The 16,610-nt window shown below is 51.0% G+C and overlaps 2 protein-coding genes across 2 annotated transcripts; both read right to left on the bottom strand.

The window, feature by feature from the left end:
- Positions 1–1,206: 1,206 nt before the first annotated feature.
- Positions 1,207–2,924, bottom strand: LOC109781839 (uncharacterized). The gene is made up of 3 exons (XM_020340435.3): positions 2,789–2,924; positions 2,492–2,638; positions 1,207–1,887 (listed from the first exon to the last, which is right to left on the bottom strand). Exons 1-3 carry the CDS (start codon positions 2,870–2,872, stop codon positions 1,207–1,209), a joined length of 912 nt encoding a protein of 303 aa, XP_020196024.1. The 5' UTR covers positions 2,873–2,924.
- A 1,245-nt stretch (positions 2,925–4,169) lies between these two features.
- On the bottom strand, positions 4,170–5,486 carry LOC109781848 (RING-H2 finger protein ATL3). Its single transcript, XM_020340444.3, has one exon. It carries the CDS (start codon positions 5,356–5,358, stop codon positions 4,387–4,389), a length of 972 nt encoding a protein of 323 aa, XP_020196033.1. The 5' UTR covers positions 5,359–5,486; the 3' UTR covers positions 4,170–4,386.
- Positions 5,487–16,610: the final 11,124 nt, after the last annotated feature.

The following is a 16,610-nucleotide window of genomic DNA, read 5'->3' as shown; positions in this document are numbered from 1 at the left end:
GGGAAATTTGAAGTCCCAAAGCCTAAGGAGACATCAAGAATGGGGACTATAACATGTGGCAATTGTGGACTGCAAGGACATAGGTACACAAGCTGCAACAAGCAGTTGAAGCCTGAGCTGGCTTTGAGGAAGAACAAACATGTGGTAATCCTCTAATAAGTAGTAACAGGTTTTCCTTCTTGTACATTCTATTTTTTTAAGTACTAACTCATTTTCCTTCTTTGTTTATGCAAGCCTCTTGCAAGGAATTCCAATGCTGGTGCTGCTGCTACTACACAAGCATCAACAACTTCTCATCCAACTCCTACAACAACACCAACAGCTGGAACAGGAGCTGGGAGAGGAGCTGGGAGAGGAGCTGGGAGAGGAGCTGGGAGAGGGGCTGCAACTGCAGCTGCTGGGACTGGTGCTGCTAGAGGTGCTGCACCAGGTGCTGGGAGAGGTGCTGGGAGAGGGAGAGGTACATTCTCTGCCCCAAGGCAATCTGGTCCCTCCACATCTACTGCTCCCTCTACATCTACTGCTACTCCACCTTCTGGTGGTAGAAACAGAGGATGGAGAGCCTACTTCTATGCAAGTGGTAACCACTAAATGGCACATGTGCCATGTAATGTTCAAAACTAGGGTTCATTTAGGGTCTAGGGTGGCTCGGGGTCGACGGAACCACCTAAAGGCATCAACTAGGGTTTTGGTGGCTCGGGGTCGACGGAACCACCTAAACCTATCATCTAGGCTCTAGGGTGGCTCGGGGTGGACGAAAACACCTAAACCTATCATCTAGGCTCTAGGGTGGCTCGGGGTCGACGGAACCACCTAAACTTATCAATTAGGGTTTTGGTGGCTCGGGGTCGACGAAAACACCTAAAGGCATCACTCTAACATAAGCATCACTCTAACATAAGCATTACTTTTGCAAATGCATTTAAGCATTTAAGCATCACTATAACATAAGTAACACTGGAGTTCAACACATTATAGAATACACATCCATTGTTCACATTGATCACATTACATAGTGGAGTTCAAATGCACAATCCATCCTTTTCTCACAAAAGGATGAATAGCATAACTACTAGAGTTACAACCAGAGTTCACAATTAGTACTAGAACCATACATTACACAACCATAATTCTAAGTTACTAGGTCATTGCACAACCATCATTCCCAAAAGGTCTACAATGCCCACTAATCTCAAGTCATCTTGTTCAGTTCTGCAAGATGGCCTGGATCCCCTTGGTCTTCTCCTTCAGCTTCTCCTCTACCTTGACGAGCTCAGTAATCTTAAACTCTTGCATCTGCTTCTCTTCATTATGGTTTTCCTTGAGCTTCAGCAGATCAGCAACCTGGAGCTTCAACTCTAGCTTCTCTTGGGTGAGCTTCTCCTCAAACTTTGTGAACTCTACATTCTTCAACTCCAAATTCATCCTACCCTCACTCAACAATTCCTTCTCTTTCATATTCTTCAACTTCAAGTTTTGGATGACAGTTGCTTGAGCACTTGTCAGGTTGCATAGGAGTTCATACTTTTGTTGAAGCTTCTGTGCAGCTGCATCTTTCTTTGCCATTTCTGCATTCATACCAGCCACCAATTCAGCTCTGCATTGGTGCTGATATGTGACAGCAGACTGCAGATAACTGAAATCCACAACCCTATCCTTCTGAAAGTCCACAAGTTGATGCACATCTTTCACTAACTTGTCATAGTCTGCATCCAGCTTGTTCTTTTCTTCTGTCAACTGATGAATAGTTAGAGCACTTTGAAGATTATCATTCACCCTAGCAGACTTGCTCTCTTCAACCATTGACCAAAGCTTCAGCAATGCATTCTCCATTGTTGGGGGCCACTGCTCATCAACCCACTGAACAAACCCACAATTCTGACCTTCCTGGAAAAATTAGAAGGGCAAAATGTAATACAATACAACTACTAAGAGTACTAAGCAACAGTTAGTTCATGGCAGTACCTAATGTTGGCACTGACATTAACTGGATTTGCACAGCCATTTGCTAAGCAACAGGACCACATTGTAAAATAGATTAATGTAATCCTACAATGGATGATCAACTCATATATTTACCAGGCACCAGAGTAACACTCCATTCAACTTAGAAGTTGCTAAGCAGCCATGTGCTAATCCTAACAGTAATAAGCAACACAATGTGAACTACTTTGCCCACCTAAATACACTACACTAGCCTGCAGCAACAAACTAGCTAATGAGACTACCTACTGTCAGCAGTAAGCAATTGTTACTAACTGGCTCCACTGAACTTAATATTGAGCAACACTGCATTTGCAAAGAAGTGTAAATAAATAGCATGTGCACACAACAGGAGCATATATTTTAGCAGAAATGCATTCCACTGAACTTAATAATGATCATTCCTAACAAATTTAGCATGCACATAACTGAATCACAGGTGGCAAACAAGACTCTGCCACTTTCAATGAACACATCCAGTGCTTAATCACCAAGGCAAGAAAATTACCGGCTCTGCACATGCTAAGAACCTTCTCCCAGTCATTGTTCCTTCAAACGCAACAAGCCTCTCTGATGGCTTCCCATGCTTCTCGCACAACACTATCAGATCTAGCTCAAGACCCTTGTAATCCGGGTCCTCAAGAGAGAAAGGCACCTGCCCAAGCAAAATCCAAGTTACCATCATGTGCAGAGGATGAGGACAAATCAAAGCAAACAAAATCCTAACAACAAAGACCACCTACACACAAAAATCCCCAAATTTCCTAAACCTAACCCTAACCCTAGCTCCAATGGAGTAACTTACCTGGTTCAGCCCATCGGTGGAGGTTTCGGAGTGCATGTACGGGAGGCTTGAGTTGTCGTCGCTGCTCTCGTCCTCCAGAACCATGGCTGCGGCGGCGTGCTGTGGCGGCCGGCGGTGGCGGGCGCAGGCGACGGCGAGGCAGGAAGAAAGAAAGAAGAAGCGAGCGCGGTCGGGGTCGGGGTCTGGCTCGGTCGCACCAACGGGCCGAGCCGGCCTCGTCCGAGTCAGCGCGCAGCCAGCGCAGGCGACGCGCGCACTGGCCAGCGTGGCGCCTGACGGGCGGGCCCAATCGGTCAGCTTTAGTGTCAATACGTACAAAACGAGCTTTTAGTCTTTTTTGCAACGGCTAGCCCCAATCTTGGTACTGACACGTAAAAATTACCATTCTTGGTATCAATCTGCTTCCAATGCCCCAATTATGGTATTTCTGTGCAATTTACTCGTAAACTTTTTCCTTTGCCAGCGCTGGGAGCCTGGAAGCAAACTGGTTCAGAATTTTGAATTTTTAAGCCTTGCAGAGGCGACGCTTCAAGGCACTGGAACTTGTGACGCCGCTAGCCAGCTGCAGCGCCGAGTTTAGTTGCTTTCCTCACGCGGCCGGGGGAAGTGGATCCTCTAACATCCTCAAGGTTGAGATGTCACGAAGCTACAGTAAAATGCATGTGTAAAGCGAAGAAGGAACGTCATGGTTACTGGAACAACTACTGTGCGGATTACTGTAGCATGTATAAAAATAAATCAAAAACTAATTTTATTGCATCATAATTTTGTTTGTATGTAATTTTTGTAAATGTATATAGTAGATTTGTAATTTGCAAATTAATTATAATCATTTTAGGCTTAACCATATGGATGTGAAGAAGGGATGTTACGGTTACTGTAGCTTACGCGACATCCTTGAGGATGTTACAGGATCCGGCTCCGCGGCCGGGTGGGGTATGCAGATGCGGAAAGAGGTTTAGGTTTTTGTCTGCCAGAAGAAACCAACTCTTTGCCGAGAAAGCGCGGAGGTTGTCGCTTGCACACTTGATATTCCGGTCAATCCACGGTTGAATTTCTCTTTTGTTTTCAAACAAGATAGGCCGGCCTTTGTCTGTTAGGCGCAGGCGCATTTGGTGTGCCCTTGCTTTGCTCCTCCTTTTCTCCCTTTCTGATGTGGTTCAGGACTGACTTCAGGGATCGCATTGTCTCCTTCCTGCTGCAGAACTACTTAACTCGATCGTAATAATTTCTTATCTAATCATAAGAACAGTTATTCACTGACACGGGTGACTTTTGTTTGCAGCTGGCGTAGTATAGTACACAGATGAATGCGGCAATGGCATGAAGAAGCAGAGTTGAACTGAAACACAATCTAATTAGTATGAACAGAGCTTATCAATTTCATGAATGATCCATCAACATCAATAACCAATCAGTGACACCAATGCCAAACATCTTTTTGTTTACATCAGAATTTCTGGCCAAAATCCTTGGCGAAAAAGAGAAGAAGAATCAAAGAAAGGGAAGAAGAAAGAAAGAATGAACACATGTATGTATAGACACTCCGGTGATCGGCGAGGCGAGCCAATGCGTCGGAGAGCTATGTAGTTTTCGGATCAGTTAGCCGCCGGAGGCGTCTTTGGCGTCTTCGGCGGGCGCCCGACGAGGCCCTGCTCGATGTCGCCGCCGCCGCGCGGGCTGGGGGATGATGACGCGCCCACCACGGCCTGCTTGCCCCTGCTCAGGAGCCGGCGCAGCGACCGGAGCCGGGCGGACATCGGGGACCGCAGGTCGCTCGCCGGCAGCGGCGTGGCGGGGGATGTCGACGCCGCGCCCACCGCCATCGCCCGGGTGGGGATGTCGATCACCAGGTTCTCCTTCCTGCGCCCGGAGGCCGAGGAGCTGGTGGAGGCGGCGGCGATCGGAGGTGCCGGGGCCGGCGCCGGCGGCATCCCTCCGAGGCCGCCGTTGGTGACGTCGTCGTGGGTGCCCCAGAAGAGGACGTTGGTGGGGAACATGGGGAACTCCGGCGTGGCGTGGTCCTCGCGCGGCACGCGGGGGAGCCCCTCGGCGGCGGGCTCGTCCGCGTCGGCGCCGACGGGGGCGCGGCAGAGCGGGCAGGTGTCGTGGGAGTGGAACCACATGTCGATGCAGTCGACGTGGAAGCGGTGGCCGCACTTGGGCAGCGTCCGCACCTTCTCGCCGTCGGCCACCTCCGAGAGGCACACCGCGCACTCGAGCGCGTCGCGGCTGCTCCTCCTCCCCTGGCCGCCGGGCGTCTTGGGCGAGGCGCCGCCGCCGTAGACGGCGACGGGGAGGGTCCGGAGCACGGAGGCCGGCAGGCCGCGGCGCGGGAACGGGGAGTCGCCGACGAAGATGAAGCGCGAGGAGGTGGCGCCGGCGCCGTTGAGCATGGGGTTGGCCCCCAAGAAGCGCTTGGCGTAGAGGTAGAGGAGGAAGACGAAGACGACGACCATGAAGAGGAAGATCACCGCCGCCAGCAGCACCCCGTTGCTGATGGCCAGCTGCGACGGATGACCCACCGCCGCCGCGTCCGCCACCGTCGAAGCCGGAGGCGATGAAGACATTCTGCCCGTCTCAAGTCCCACCAACAAAGTGATCCCCGTTTCCCGGCGGCGATGGCTGACGACACTAAAGAACGGAGAGAGGAAGAGGAGAGGAGAAGCAATGGAGGAGGTCGCCTGTGGTGGCACGGTATTTGAAGGGGGACTAGCTGATGGGAGGTGGACTTTGTCAACTAGTGGTTGGGCTCGGCGAGGGCTTTGGGTCGCGCGGTCTGGGTTTGACTGGGCCGTTTCGATGGTGACGCGGGGGCCTTCTTTCTCGGCTCGGCCGCGACGTGCGCCGGCGGCCTCCGGGAAGCATCCAACTGGCGGGAGCGCGGGCAGCCGCCGCCGCGGTATGTGCGGGAAACTGACGTCGCCGGTGGCTGCTGACCTGACCTCGCCGGTCACGGTCAATGTGGCCTCCATCGCCTTCCTGCGAATGTAGGAAGCCATTGCACATCATTTGCACGGGCCGTTCGTGGTGCTAGTGGTAAATATTACACGGATAAAAACCTTGGTCAAACAGTTGCTTATTATACAAATGTATGCTTCGAATTCGGCTTGGCACGCGTCAGATATGAGCTCAAGCTGGTACCAAATCTTATGTTTTTGTCTTATTTTTCACATAAAAGGCTTGCCATTTTTACCAATTACGGATTAAGGAAAATGTTTTTTTAGAAATTCTAATATGCTGCATTTCACGGACTCGTGCACATCTAGTGTGTCGATGCGAGGATGGCGTGTGCAGTGAAAGCGTGCGTCATGTGTATGGGTCGTCGCGCTGCGGCACAACATTTTAGTTAAGTTACCGAGGACGTACCCGAAGGCTCGGATAAAAGCCTACACTTCTGGCATTAAGTGGCTCCGAAAATTCATAGCCGTTATTCCGCCTAACAAAATTGCGTGCCTGTTATCCCGGTATTAAACAACATCTTCCTCATCCTTGTTTCGAAATTATTGTAGAAAGGCTCGCTGTGTTTTAGAAGACAGGTGAATCATAGTTACACATGTCCGACTACGTGATGTAACCACGTGTCATTCAATCGTCATGCGGTGATGCACGCCTAGTGTACTGTGTTGATGAAGTGGGGCGACGTGTGTAACACAACACACGTTTTGTGCGATGAGCGGTCGAGTACAAGTTGTTGCTAAGCCTCATAGACGTGGGGCCGGATAAAAGCCTACTCTTTCGGCATTAAGTAAGTTCAAATTTCCACGCTTGTTTATTCCCTAGATGAAATTTTGCCACCGTTATCCTGATACTCGCATTAAATAACTTCTTCCTTAATCTTGTTCGATAATTACTGTAGGAAGGATTGTGTGTTTCGGAACACCCTCGTGTTTCTTTCTTTTTAAATCTCCCATGAGACAAGCATCGCAAGGGGAAGCTAACACATGCAAAATGATGGTCTCGCAATGACTTTGTCTAGCAATCTGCATTCCTTAGATGCTTGGGTGTACATCATGTATATCCAGTTATTCCTTTGTGTGTATCCATATTCTTACCCAATAACTACATTTAAAGATGATATTTGTCGTCGTTTCCAATTTTGTTTTGCTGGAATAGTAGTATGTTTTATTCTGTGTGGAACTAGCTTGAGATCCTCTTTTTGCGTTCTTTTGCATTAATTAACAGTGGAGTTTTCATTATTGAGAATCCGACTATTTCGGAGAACCCAATTTTCCATCAGCTCAATGTTAAAATATCCATGGCAAAGCTTCAATAGTGAGAAAGCATTTGTCATAAAGGGAAATGCTACTCGATTTTGCCAGATACAAGGAACGACAAACACTCCTGAGCCATACAATTTCCTTTGTAGGGTTTTTGCAAATGTTAAGTTTGAGGATTTTCATAGGGAAGCCAACAAGATTACGCACATTTTGGCTTGTAATTGCAACGGAGCAAATGTCAATGTTCTGCACCATGAACCCCTGGGTTTTGTTTTAACGCAACTAGCTGCCGATGTAACTGTTTTATTCAAATGAATAAAGTTGGGACCATGGCTTTTTCTATGAGAAACACTTGTGAGCCATTGGACAGTACTCAGTACCAACAAAAAGTAGAGATAATATTGCATAGAACACGATACAACGGGATTGGTGGAAAGATTTCCTTTGCAGCAAGTCCCCGATGGTTAGGGAGTTTGTTCTTCAGAAGCTACGGCGTGAACAAAATGAAGTTGGCATCGATTAGCAAATTATTATTGTGTCACGGTTGTGTGACTCAACTAAAGGCCCCATGTATCGAAGCTCTTTTGCTTCTTGATTGTATCCCCTAATTCTAGAATAAAACTCCCTTTCACTCGAAAAAGAAGAAGAAGGAGCAGCCAAAATACCTTGAGCTTCAGCCGTGGATCTCCTAGAACTTGCTTGCAAAGGCAGGTTTTTATTTGTAAAAAAATTTAAAACCGAAATCCTAACAGCAAAAAAATGCTACTCCCTCTGTCCGAAAATACTTGTCATCAAAATGGATAAAAATGATGTATCTAAAATTAATATACATTTAGATACATCTTCTTTTATTCATTTTGATGACAAGTATTTCCGGACGGAGGGAGTATATGATTGCTGGAGTCAATAATTTCGCAACGGATCAGCAACGGCTCTGTGATTGAATGCGCGCTGAACGGTCGGGTGGTTCGTTGTTTGAATTTTGTAGTACTACCAGAAAATGTGAAACGGAGCGTAGAAAAACTCGGCGGTAGTACGTACTGCCATGCCGGCGACCAGCCAGGCAACGACGTGCTGACTCGTCCGTTGCACTGTGAGAGCCCACGTAAATAACAGTGGTGGTGGTCCATGTGGACATGTGGTGCGGCGCAATTCCTTGATGGCGTTTTAAAGGCAACGGACATCATCTCTACCGCTCCACAGAACGTACGGGGATTAGCTTACAGAGCAGCAGTATTTGATCCTCACAAGGATTGTTAGGGCATGTACAATGGAAGCAGCACTTCGTATGAAATATTCCCTCCGTCCTATAATATAAGAACGTTTTTAACACTACATTAGTGTAAAAACACTGTTATATCATGGGACAAAGGGAGTAACTCTCATGGAATGCTGCAGCCTACTTCGGGACCCACCCTCTCTCTTTTCTTTCCTTACTTATCCATTTCTCTCTCCTACTTTCCTCCAAAACTAGATGGTTTGCTCCCTCTCACACACACCACCCACCATCGTAGCAAGCTTTTGTCAGTAAGAGCATCTTCAGCCGTTGAGCCCCTCAGGAGGCATTTTTTTCGCCGCTTGGGGGGCTCCGGCGAAAATTTTAGCTTGGGGTTGAAAAAATCTCCTGCCGTGAGACACCCCCAAGCGAAGCCGTCGAACGCGTCGCCTTCCGCTGCTGCCGCCCCGCGCGTGCATGCGTGCACCGACCGCCGCCCACTTGCCAGCACGGCATGGATCCCGTCGCCGACGCGCCGGACCCGCCGGGCTCCGCCGCAACCGTCCTCGACACCCTGGGCGAGGAGGTGCTCACGGTCATGTCCCCGGTCTCCATCTGCACAGCGGTCTGCACGCCCGCCCGCCTGCGCTTGTGGCGCGTGCGCCCATGATGCCAGCCAACACGACGGCTCACCCGCACGCAACCAGCACGCCTGCGGCGGCTCGCGTTGCTCGACTCACCGCTTCCCACGCCGCGCCGCTCCCGCGCCTCCGCGGATGCACCGGCAGCAGCCTGCGGTGCGCCGCCTCGCCGCTGCGCACGCAGGTGCCCTTCTCCTGGGAGAGCTCCTCCGGCGTGCCCAAGAGCAGCAGGGACACGCGGGAGGAGACGATGCCGCCGCCAAAGCTGCCGCCCGGGCGCTGGCCGTCGCAGTGCCCCACGAGGACCAACTAGTGCTACGGCAACGGGAGCGAGGCCAGCAGCGACGACTGCGACGCGTCGTCCTTCTCCGACGCGCTGGACAGGACGTCCTCCTCGCCCGCGCGGATCGCCTCCTCAGCGTGCGCACAACATCTCCACCCACGCCGGGGCCGCCGGTGGCCTTGATGTGCTTGGCCGACGAGGGCGGCGGGAAGGGGCGCTTGAAGAACCGCCTGGGCGTGGACCTGGCCGGTGAAGGCAACGCCCCGGCCGGCAGCGGGCTGGTGCCCCGCAGGGTACGGGCTGGGCCAGGCGACCCCGGGCGGCTGGTGCACAGGCGTGGTCGATCCGGAGTTGCGGCGGCGCGGGGTCCCGGTCCTGGCCGCAGTGGCCGGCGTGCGGTGCCGCGGCGACGGCGTCTGCGGCGCTGGCCGGGGCCGGCGAGTGCGTCGCCGCCCGGCGGCGCCGCGCGAGGTAGCACTGTCCCATGGCCGGGTCCCCGCCTCCGCCTGCCATGCACGCGCTGAAGAAGGCGTTCGCTGGCCATGCACATGGTGGGCCTGGGAGGAAAAGAGGAGAGAGAGTGAGGTCTGAGGCTGACTTGTGGGGTTTTCACATGCAAAATGGAGCGCCGGTGCCCCAGCTGCGCCCCAGCTCTCTGGGTTTGGGTTGGTACCGCCGGGCATAACTTTAGTCAAATCCAGCGCTTTTTGGGCTTGTGGAGGCCTGACTGGGTGAAAAAAGATACGCCGGCGATGAAAAAAGCCTCCTGGGGGGACGGCTGGAGATGCTCTAAGGAGGCAGCCTCCTCTGCAGGAACCCGCTTTACTCTGCGCACAACCTTTGCAACCGTCCTGGACCATCCGAGCCGAGCTGGATAGCTGGAGCTACTGTCCACCGTGTAGCATTGGCCATGCCCTTACTGCTGACATGTGGGGCCCACCTGTCATAATGGCCAGTCTGACATGTGGGCCACACTGTCATAATATCGTTTAAAAAAAACACAACTAGTAGTTGTTTTTGTCGAAAAATAGCTTCTTTTGGTAGTTTTTGTTGTGGATGTTTTGAAAGTGGTAGTTATGTGGAACCGAAGTCTGAAATGTGATAATTTTTGTTACATAATCCATTGGATATGCAGGGCACGGACGTGAGTTGTAAATTTACACCGACAAGTTGTAGAACTTTAAGAGCGATCTGAGCCGTTTATCTCTAATCCGACGGTCCTTTTTTGTTATTTTTTTCCTTATTCTTTCGCTGTAGAAGGCTGTTTCTATTGCATAGTTTTGCCCCCGTAAGAACGCGAGATGAGAAGATTTGTGTCAGTCGGAGGAACTACGGTCCTAAACAGACTTCGTTGACAGTTGCACCATCCTGAAAGCGACGCATGTGCCGATCATCATGGTGCCAATCGTTTGCCTAGACCGGAATTTCATGGTTTCTGCAACCGGACCGTAGTGGTCCGTCAACTCTTGCACAGACAATATGATTTTATAACTGGAATTTTTTCAATATTATAGCTCTCCAAACATTTTGCCAGTGTCTCAGATGCACAGTACTGCAATATTTCATACAAATGACCTGTATATTTATGGGTTTATTACACTTTACACCTTGGATGCGATTCACCTTTGCCCGCTCAATTAATCACAGCACGTCGGCCGCGGCTGGCCTTTTGTACTAGCACTAGTACATGACAGCGCCAGTTAACCGTGACTACTGGGAAACGGGAATGCGACTGTGGGGGCTGTCGTTTCAACAATCTAATGGTTGGTAGGAGGACGGGAAACGCGTGCGCTGCCGTGCCGAGACCATTGACAAGTTCGAGAGCGGAAAGTCGTCATCGGCACGGACGCATGGCTTCGGTTTCTACGCCCGTTCCCGCGGAGAAACAGCCACGATTCTGATCCCCGGCTACCACGAGTAGTGACAAGTCGAGCCCGCCCTTTGTGGATGCAACGTGGGCACACACACGCCCGCGGAAGCGCACGGCGTCGCACCTGCACACGCCCGCGTGCTCTGGGCCGCAGCGCCGGGCATTGACGACGACGGAGCCTGGCCTGGAGCCGGAGAGAGAGGCGCACCCCTAGCTACGTCAGTGAGAGCTCGTAGGTGTCCCCTGACGCGACGGCACCTTGCCATTGGGCGCGATCACCGGCTCCAGGATCGCTCGCCCGGGTCCGCCGGCGCCCGGAGTCCGCGCGAAAAGGCCCGTCTCACTCGCCCTACTCCCCTAGCGACACTGTTACGCTCGACATGATGAGCAGGAAAATTGTCGTGTCCAAGTCTGTAGGGCGAGGCCACGGACAAAAAGTGCACCAGGGGGGCAAAGCAGAGCGCGCACCACCGTTGTCATCACGGGACGGGAGGACCGGGCGACCGGCGGAGGGAAACCCGGACGGCAGCCCCAGCGGCGGGCGCGCCGGGACATGCCGGCCGGGGCCTTTGCGCGGCATCTCGCGGCGTACGTACGGTCCGGGCCCGAGGGGAAAGAAAGAGAAGGGACACGACACGAGTGCGTGCGACGCCGGCCGGCAGTGCGCCCGCGTGGAGACTAGCAGGGCGATGGTGATGTGACGGCGGGGGGAGCCCGGGGCGGGTCAGGTCAATGTTTGTTTCCCGTCTCCACCTGTGCCGCTTCGAGTGGGACGCGGACGCGGGGAGACGGCGGGCCAAAGTGTCGAGGGTGACGATGATGATGGCCATATCAGGGTGTGCAAAACCGAAGGCAAAAAAAAAAAACGATCCAAAATTTGGTATTTTTAGGTTTTGATGTTTCACCTAAGAAGGCCCATGACGATGAACCAATCTAGCTGACTAGAACTCCTGTTATCCTAGGCCTCCGCTATCTTATATAACCGATGCTAGGTTAGTCGACAGAACAATCTTAACACATCCTAGAGATGACACACAACGATGGCACGATAGATCAACCTACATCTGTACTCCCTCGAAATCAATACAATAAAACTAGGAAGCAGGGTATTATCTCCTTGAAAGAGCTCAAACATGGATAAAACCTTGTGTCCATTGTTACCATCGTGTCAAGGCTACTAGTTTTGCTGAATTTACTCCATCACCGCCGCCGGGTTGGGATCATTGAGGGCCTAGGCCGACGCTTCGTTTGACGTGGCGAATGCGGAGCGGCAGGCCGTGTTGCGCCGCTCGCCTGGCTGCTCTTTCCTCAGCGGACACGTCGGCCCACGATGAAGAGGGACCACCGCCACCGAGGTAGTGGAGGATCCGCCCGAGTGCCTTGGCGATCCTAAATATACAACTTACACCCCAAAACAAAAACAAAAAATTTCAAAACTTACACCCCAAAACAAATGCAGGTTACAAATTTACACAGACAAGTTTCAACATACAACTTAGACCCCAAAACAAATGCAAGTTACAAATTTACACAGACAATGTTCAACATACAACTTACACCCCAAACCAAAAATCAAAAAGTTTCAAAACTTACAGCGATAAGTTTTAAATCTTGAAGAATCTGAGCCGCGTATCTCTAATCCGACGGTCCTATTGATTTTTTTCCTAGTCTTTCACCGCAAAAGGCTGTTTCTACTGTAGTTGCCCCTTAAGGACGCGAGCTGGGAAGATTTGTGTCACTTAGAGCATCTCTAATAGACGGTCCAAATGTAAAAATACCTAACTTTTAAACCGTCTGGGGCAAAAAACGCTGCTCCAACAGACGGTCCATATGCAAAAAAATTTGGACCGCGGCCTCCTCGTGATGTAAAATGCAACACCTCGCGATGCAAATATACATCACGAGATGCATCTGGTCCAAAACTAGCCGCCGCCCGCGAACGCCCAACCGCCATTTCATTTCCGTTCCCGCCCGCCCGCGCCCGTTCGCCTGCCCGCGACCCTCCCGGCCGCCGCCGCCCCACACCGTCCGGCGCCGCCATGGCCGATGCCGACGACCCCGCCACCTTCTCCGCCGCCGCCGCAGCCGGTGGGTTGACCCACGTGGCTGCCGCCGCTGCCATCCCGCCTGCATCCGCGGCCATGCCGCTGCCCCCCCGCTGCCGGCCCGGATTGGCGCCGCCCCGGTTGGTGCCCACCACGCAGTCGGCGAAGCCGGCGAAGGGACGAGGAGGCAGCGTCAAACGGCCGGCCAACCGCAGCCGCAACCCGGCCGGTGAAGGTCTCAAAGACGGTCGCGGCGGCTCGGGGCGACGAGTCGCAGACGGTGCGGCCGGCGGCCTCCTCCAGCAGCCACACATGCATTCCTCCACCTCCCCCACCACCACCGCCGGCCGTGGAGGAAGATGTGGCCACGCCGACGACCACCGCCTCCAACATGTTCGACGAAATGTCGCAAAGGTATAAATTTTGCGGTTGTGCTCTCGTTTGTTGTTTCAATTTTTGTGTGTCCTTGATTGCTTGTGCGTGCAATTGTAGTGTTGACGATGAAGCTTTCATGCACACAACAAATGTGGCAAATGATGATTACATATATGAGTCACAAGAATATGAAACCCATTATGATGATGACAATCTTGATGTGGATGATGAGGGTTTCATTGTCAAGGGAAGAAGTGGCAATTATAGCACCGCGGAGGATGTGTTGATATGCACCGCTTGGAAGAAAATCTCTCAAGATGCAAGCGTTGGAAGCGACCAAACGGTGAGCACCTATTGGAAACGCATCAAGGAGTATTTCGACGAGCGCAACACAAGTGGTATCCTCCGTTCGAGCGACTCTCTACGCCAACGTTGGTCCACCATCAACGCCAAATGCTCAAAGTGGGCCGGTTGCTTGGCAAACGTTGCTCGCATGAACCCAAGTGGTTGCGGTGATAGTGATTTGGTAAATATTTCCTCTTCGTCCGTGCTTTGTCAAATATTTCCTCTTTGTTCAACATGTTGATGATGATGTGTTGCTTGTTTTATTGTAGAAAATGATTGCACAAGGATTGTTTCGGGAGAGGAACGTGAAAGGCGAGAAGAAGAAAAGGAAAGGAAAAGCTTTCACTTTTCATCATTGCTACAAAGAGCTCAAGGATGTGGAGAAGTGGAAAACTAGAGAGACTTTTGAATCGTCGAAGAAGAAGAGTGTGTTGGTTGAGGATGAAGAAGATGATGCCATTGAAGAGACGACCCCACTCCTAACTCCGCGACAAAATCTTATAGGCCCGATGGAACCAAGAAAGTGAAGGGAACCAAGCCGGAGACAATGATCTCAAAGAAGGATTTGATGCCATTGTCATGGCAAGGAAAGAGTATGCCGAAGAGAAAAGAATCTTGAAGCTCAAGGAAATAGAGGAGAGGAGTGAGGCCGAGCGGCGAACGGCGGCGGCCGAGGAGAAGAGGGCGGCATCCGAGGAGAGGAAGGTGGAACTAGAGGAGAAGAAGGCCGCGGCCGACGAGAGGAAGATGGTAGAAGAGAGGACACTCAAGTTTATGTTTATGGACACATCAACTATTGATGCCAAGGCAAAGGCATATGTTGAACTTTGTCGCGATGAAATGCTCATGAAGAAGCAAATGCTCATGAGGCAAATGATGATGGGAGGAGGCATGGGAGGAGGCATGGGAGATGCCATGGGTGGAGCCATGGGAGGTTACATGAACACGATTGGAGGTGCCATGAGTGGTGCATTTGGCGGAAACATGGGCGGTGGGTTCGGTGGCAACATGGAAGGTGGCTTTGGCGGCATGGGAGGTGGCTTTGGCGGCATGGGAGGTGCTTTTGGCGGCAACATGATGGGTGGCTTGGGAGGTGGCTATGACGGCAACATGAGTGGTGTTGGAGGTGGATATGGCGGCAACATGGGATGCAATGAAGATGGTTCCGGTGGTGCTCACGGCAACGAGAGTTCACCGCTTGTTGAGAACGTCGACAAAGACGGTGATGGAGATGATCATCGTACCACGGTTCACAACACCGGTGGTGTTGATGACCAAATGAGTGATATTCATGTGCATTTTAATTTCTAGGGCGAAAAACTTTGATTGAGACGATGCTCTTTTGGTAGACGAATTTGATACTATGATGGTGATGCACTTTTGATTGAAACTATGATGATGATGCACTTTATTTTCAAATTTTAGTTGCTATTTGAATGCAAAAGCATGGCTGAACAATGGCTGGTAGCAGCCGCGCGGCCGTTTTCATCTTCATTTTGGAACATCTATTGGAGTTGCAAATTTGGACCATCATTTTGGACCATCTGTTGGAGTTGAGCTTTTTTCGGAGCTCCAAAACGCACTTTTTGGCGGTCCAAATTTTACATCTCCGGTTTTGGACCGCCAAATTTTGGACCATCTATTGGAGATGCTCTTAGAAGAACTGAAGAAGTACGATCCTAAACAGATTTCGTTGATAGTCGCGCCCTCTTGAAAGCGACACATGTGCCGATCATGATGGTGCCAATCGTTTGCCTAGACCGGAGTTTCGTGGTTTCTCTAATTGGACTGTGGTCTGTCCGTCAATTCTTGCCTAGATAAGATATTTTATTATAAGAAAAAAATTAGATAAGAGTAGAATTTTCTCAACATTATTGCTCTCCAAACATTTTGCTAATGTATGTATAATTCTTAGCTAGGAACAGGGTCTCAGATGCATAGTACTGCAAAATGTTCTATACAAATAACCTGTAGATGCAATTGAGCTTCCCATTCACTATTCACCTTTGCCCCCACATCAATTCAATTAATAACAGCACGTCGGCCGCTGTTGGCTAGCTTTTTGTAGGAGCACATGACATCGGCAGTTAACCGTGACTTAGGGATGAAAATGAAGTGAAAACTTTCAGCTTTTCCGGCAAAAAATGGAAACGGAGAGAAAAAATGAAAGGGAAATGAAAACGGATTTTTTTATGCAGACAAAGAAATGAAAACGGAACGACTTTTCTGGTGGAACCAGCCCGAAAACGGAATTTTCCGTTTCTGTTTTGAATATGACAACCACTGTTTTCTAGCCCAACGAACACATGATGAGTAGAATGGCCTAGATGACCTAACTTCTACAATACTACTACTACATTAAGCATGGTAGCACGCTAGAAAAATCCTAATCCCTAATGGAGCATGCCGCCGTCGCTGACATATCCTACTTTATAAACATGATATATCATAATATTTAGTAATCATTGTCGGCGTTCTGGGAACCAGGGTACCCAGACCTGCCTGCCTGCGGCTCATGGCGTGGCTCCTTCGACGGCCTGGTACGACCCATCTACAAGGCCATCAAGACAAGACCCTCGCGAGGGGCCAAGCCTCGCGAGGCAGACAACGTCAAGACCTCTTGAAGGAGCGGCCTTCCCAGGCGGCCTCCCGAGGAGTGGAGATTTCTATGGAGGTACCCAGCTCAAGAAGTTCTGATGATGCAAGCCATGACGACCAAGGCCAGGCGGGCGCAGAGGAGGCAGTTTCCTCTTTGGTGCTAAGGACGCAAGGACAGGCGTGGGTTCCCGAGGAATCTGGCAAAGGTTTCCATTCCGGTGCAACAAGA

Source organism: Aegilops tauschii, chromosome 7 (genome assembly GCF_002575655.3).
Source record: "Aegilops tauschii subsp. strangulata cultivar AL8/78 chromosome 7, Aet v6.0, whole genome shotgun sequence".
NCBI classification, from domain to species: Eukaryota; Viridiplantae; Streptophyta; class Magnoliopsida; order Poales; family Poaceae; genus Aegilops; species Aegilops tauschii.
This window is presented reverse-complemented; position numbering and strand designations above follow the sequence as displayed.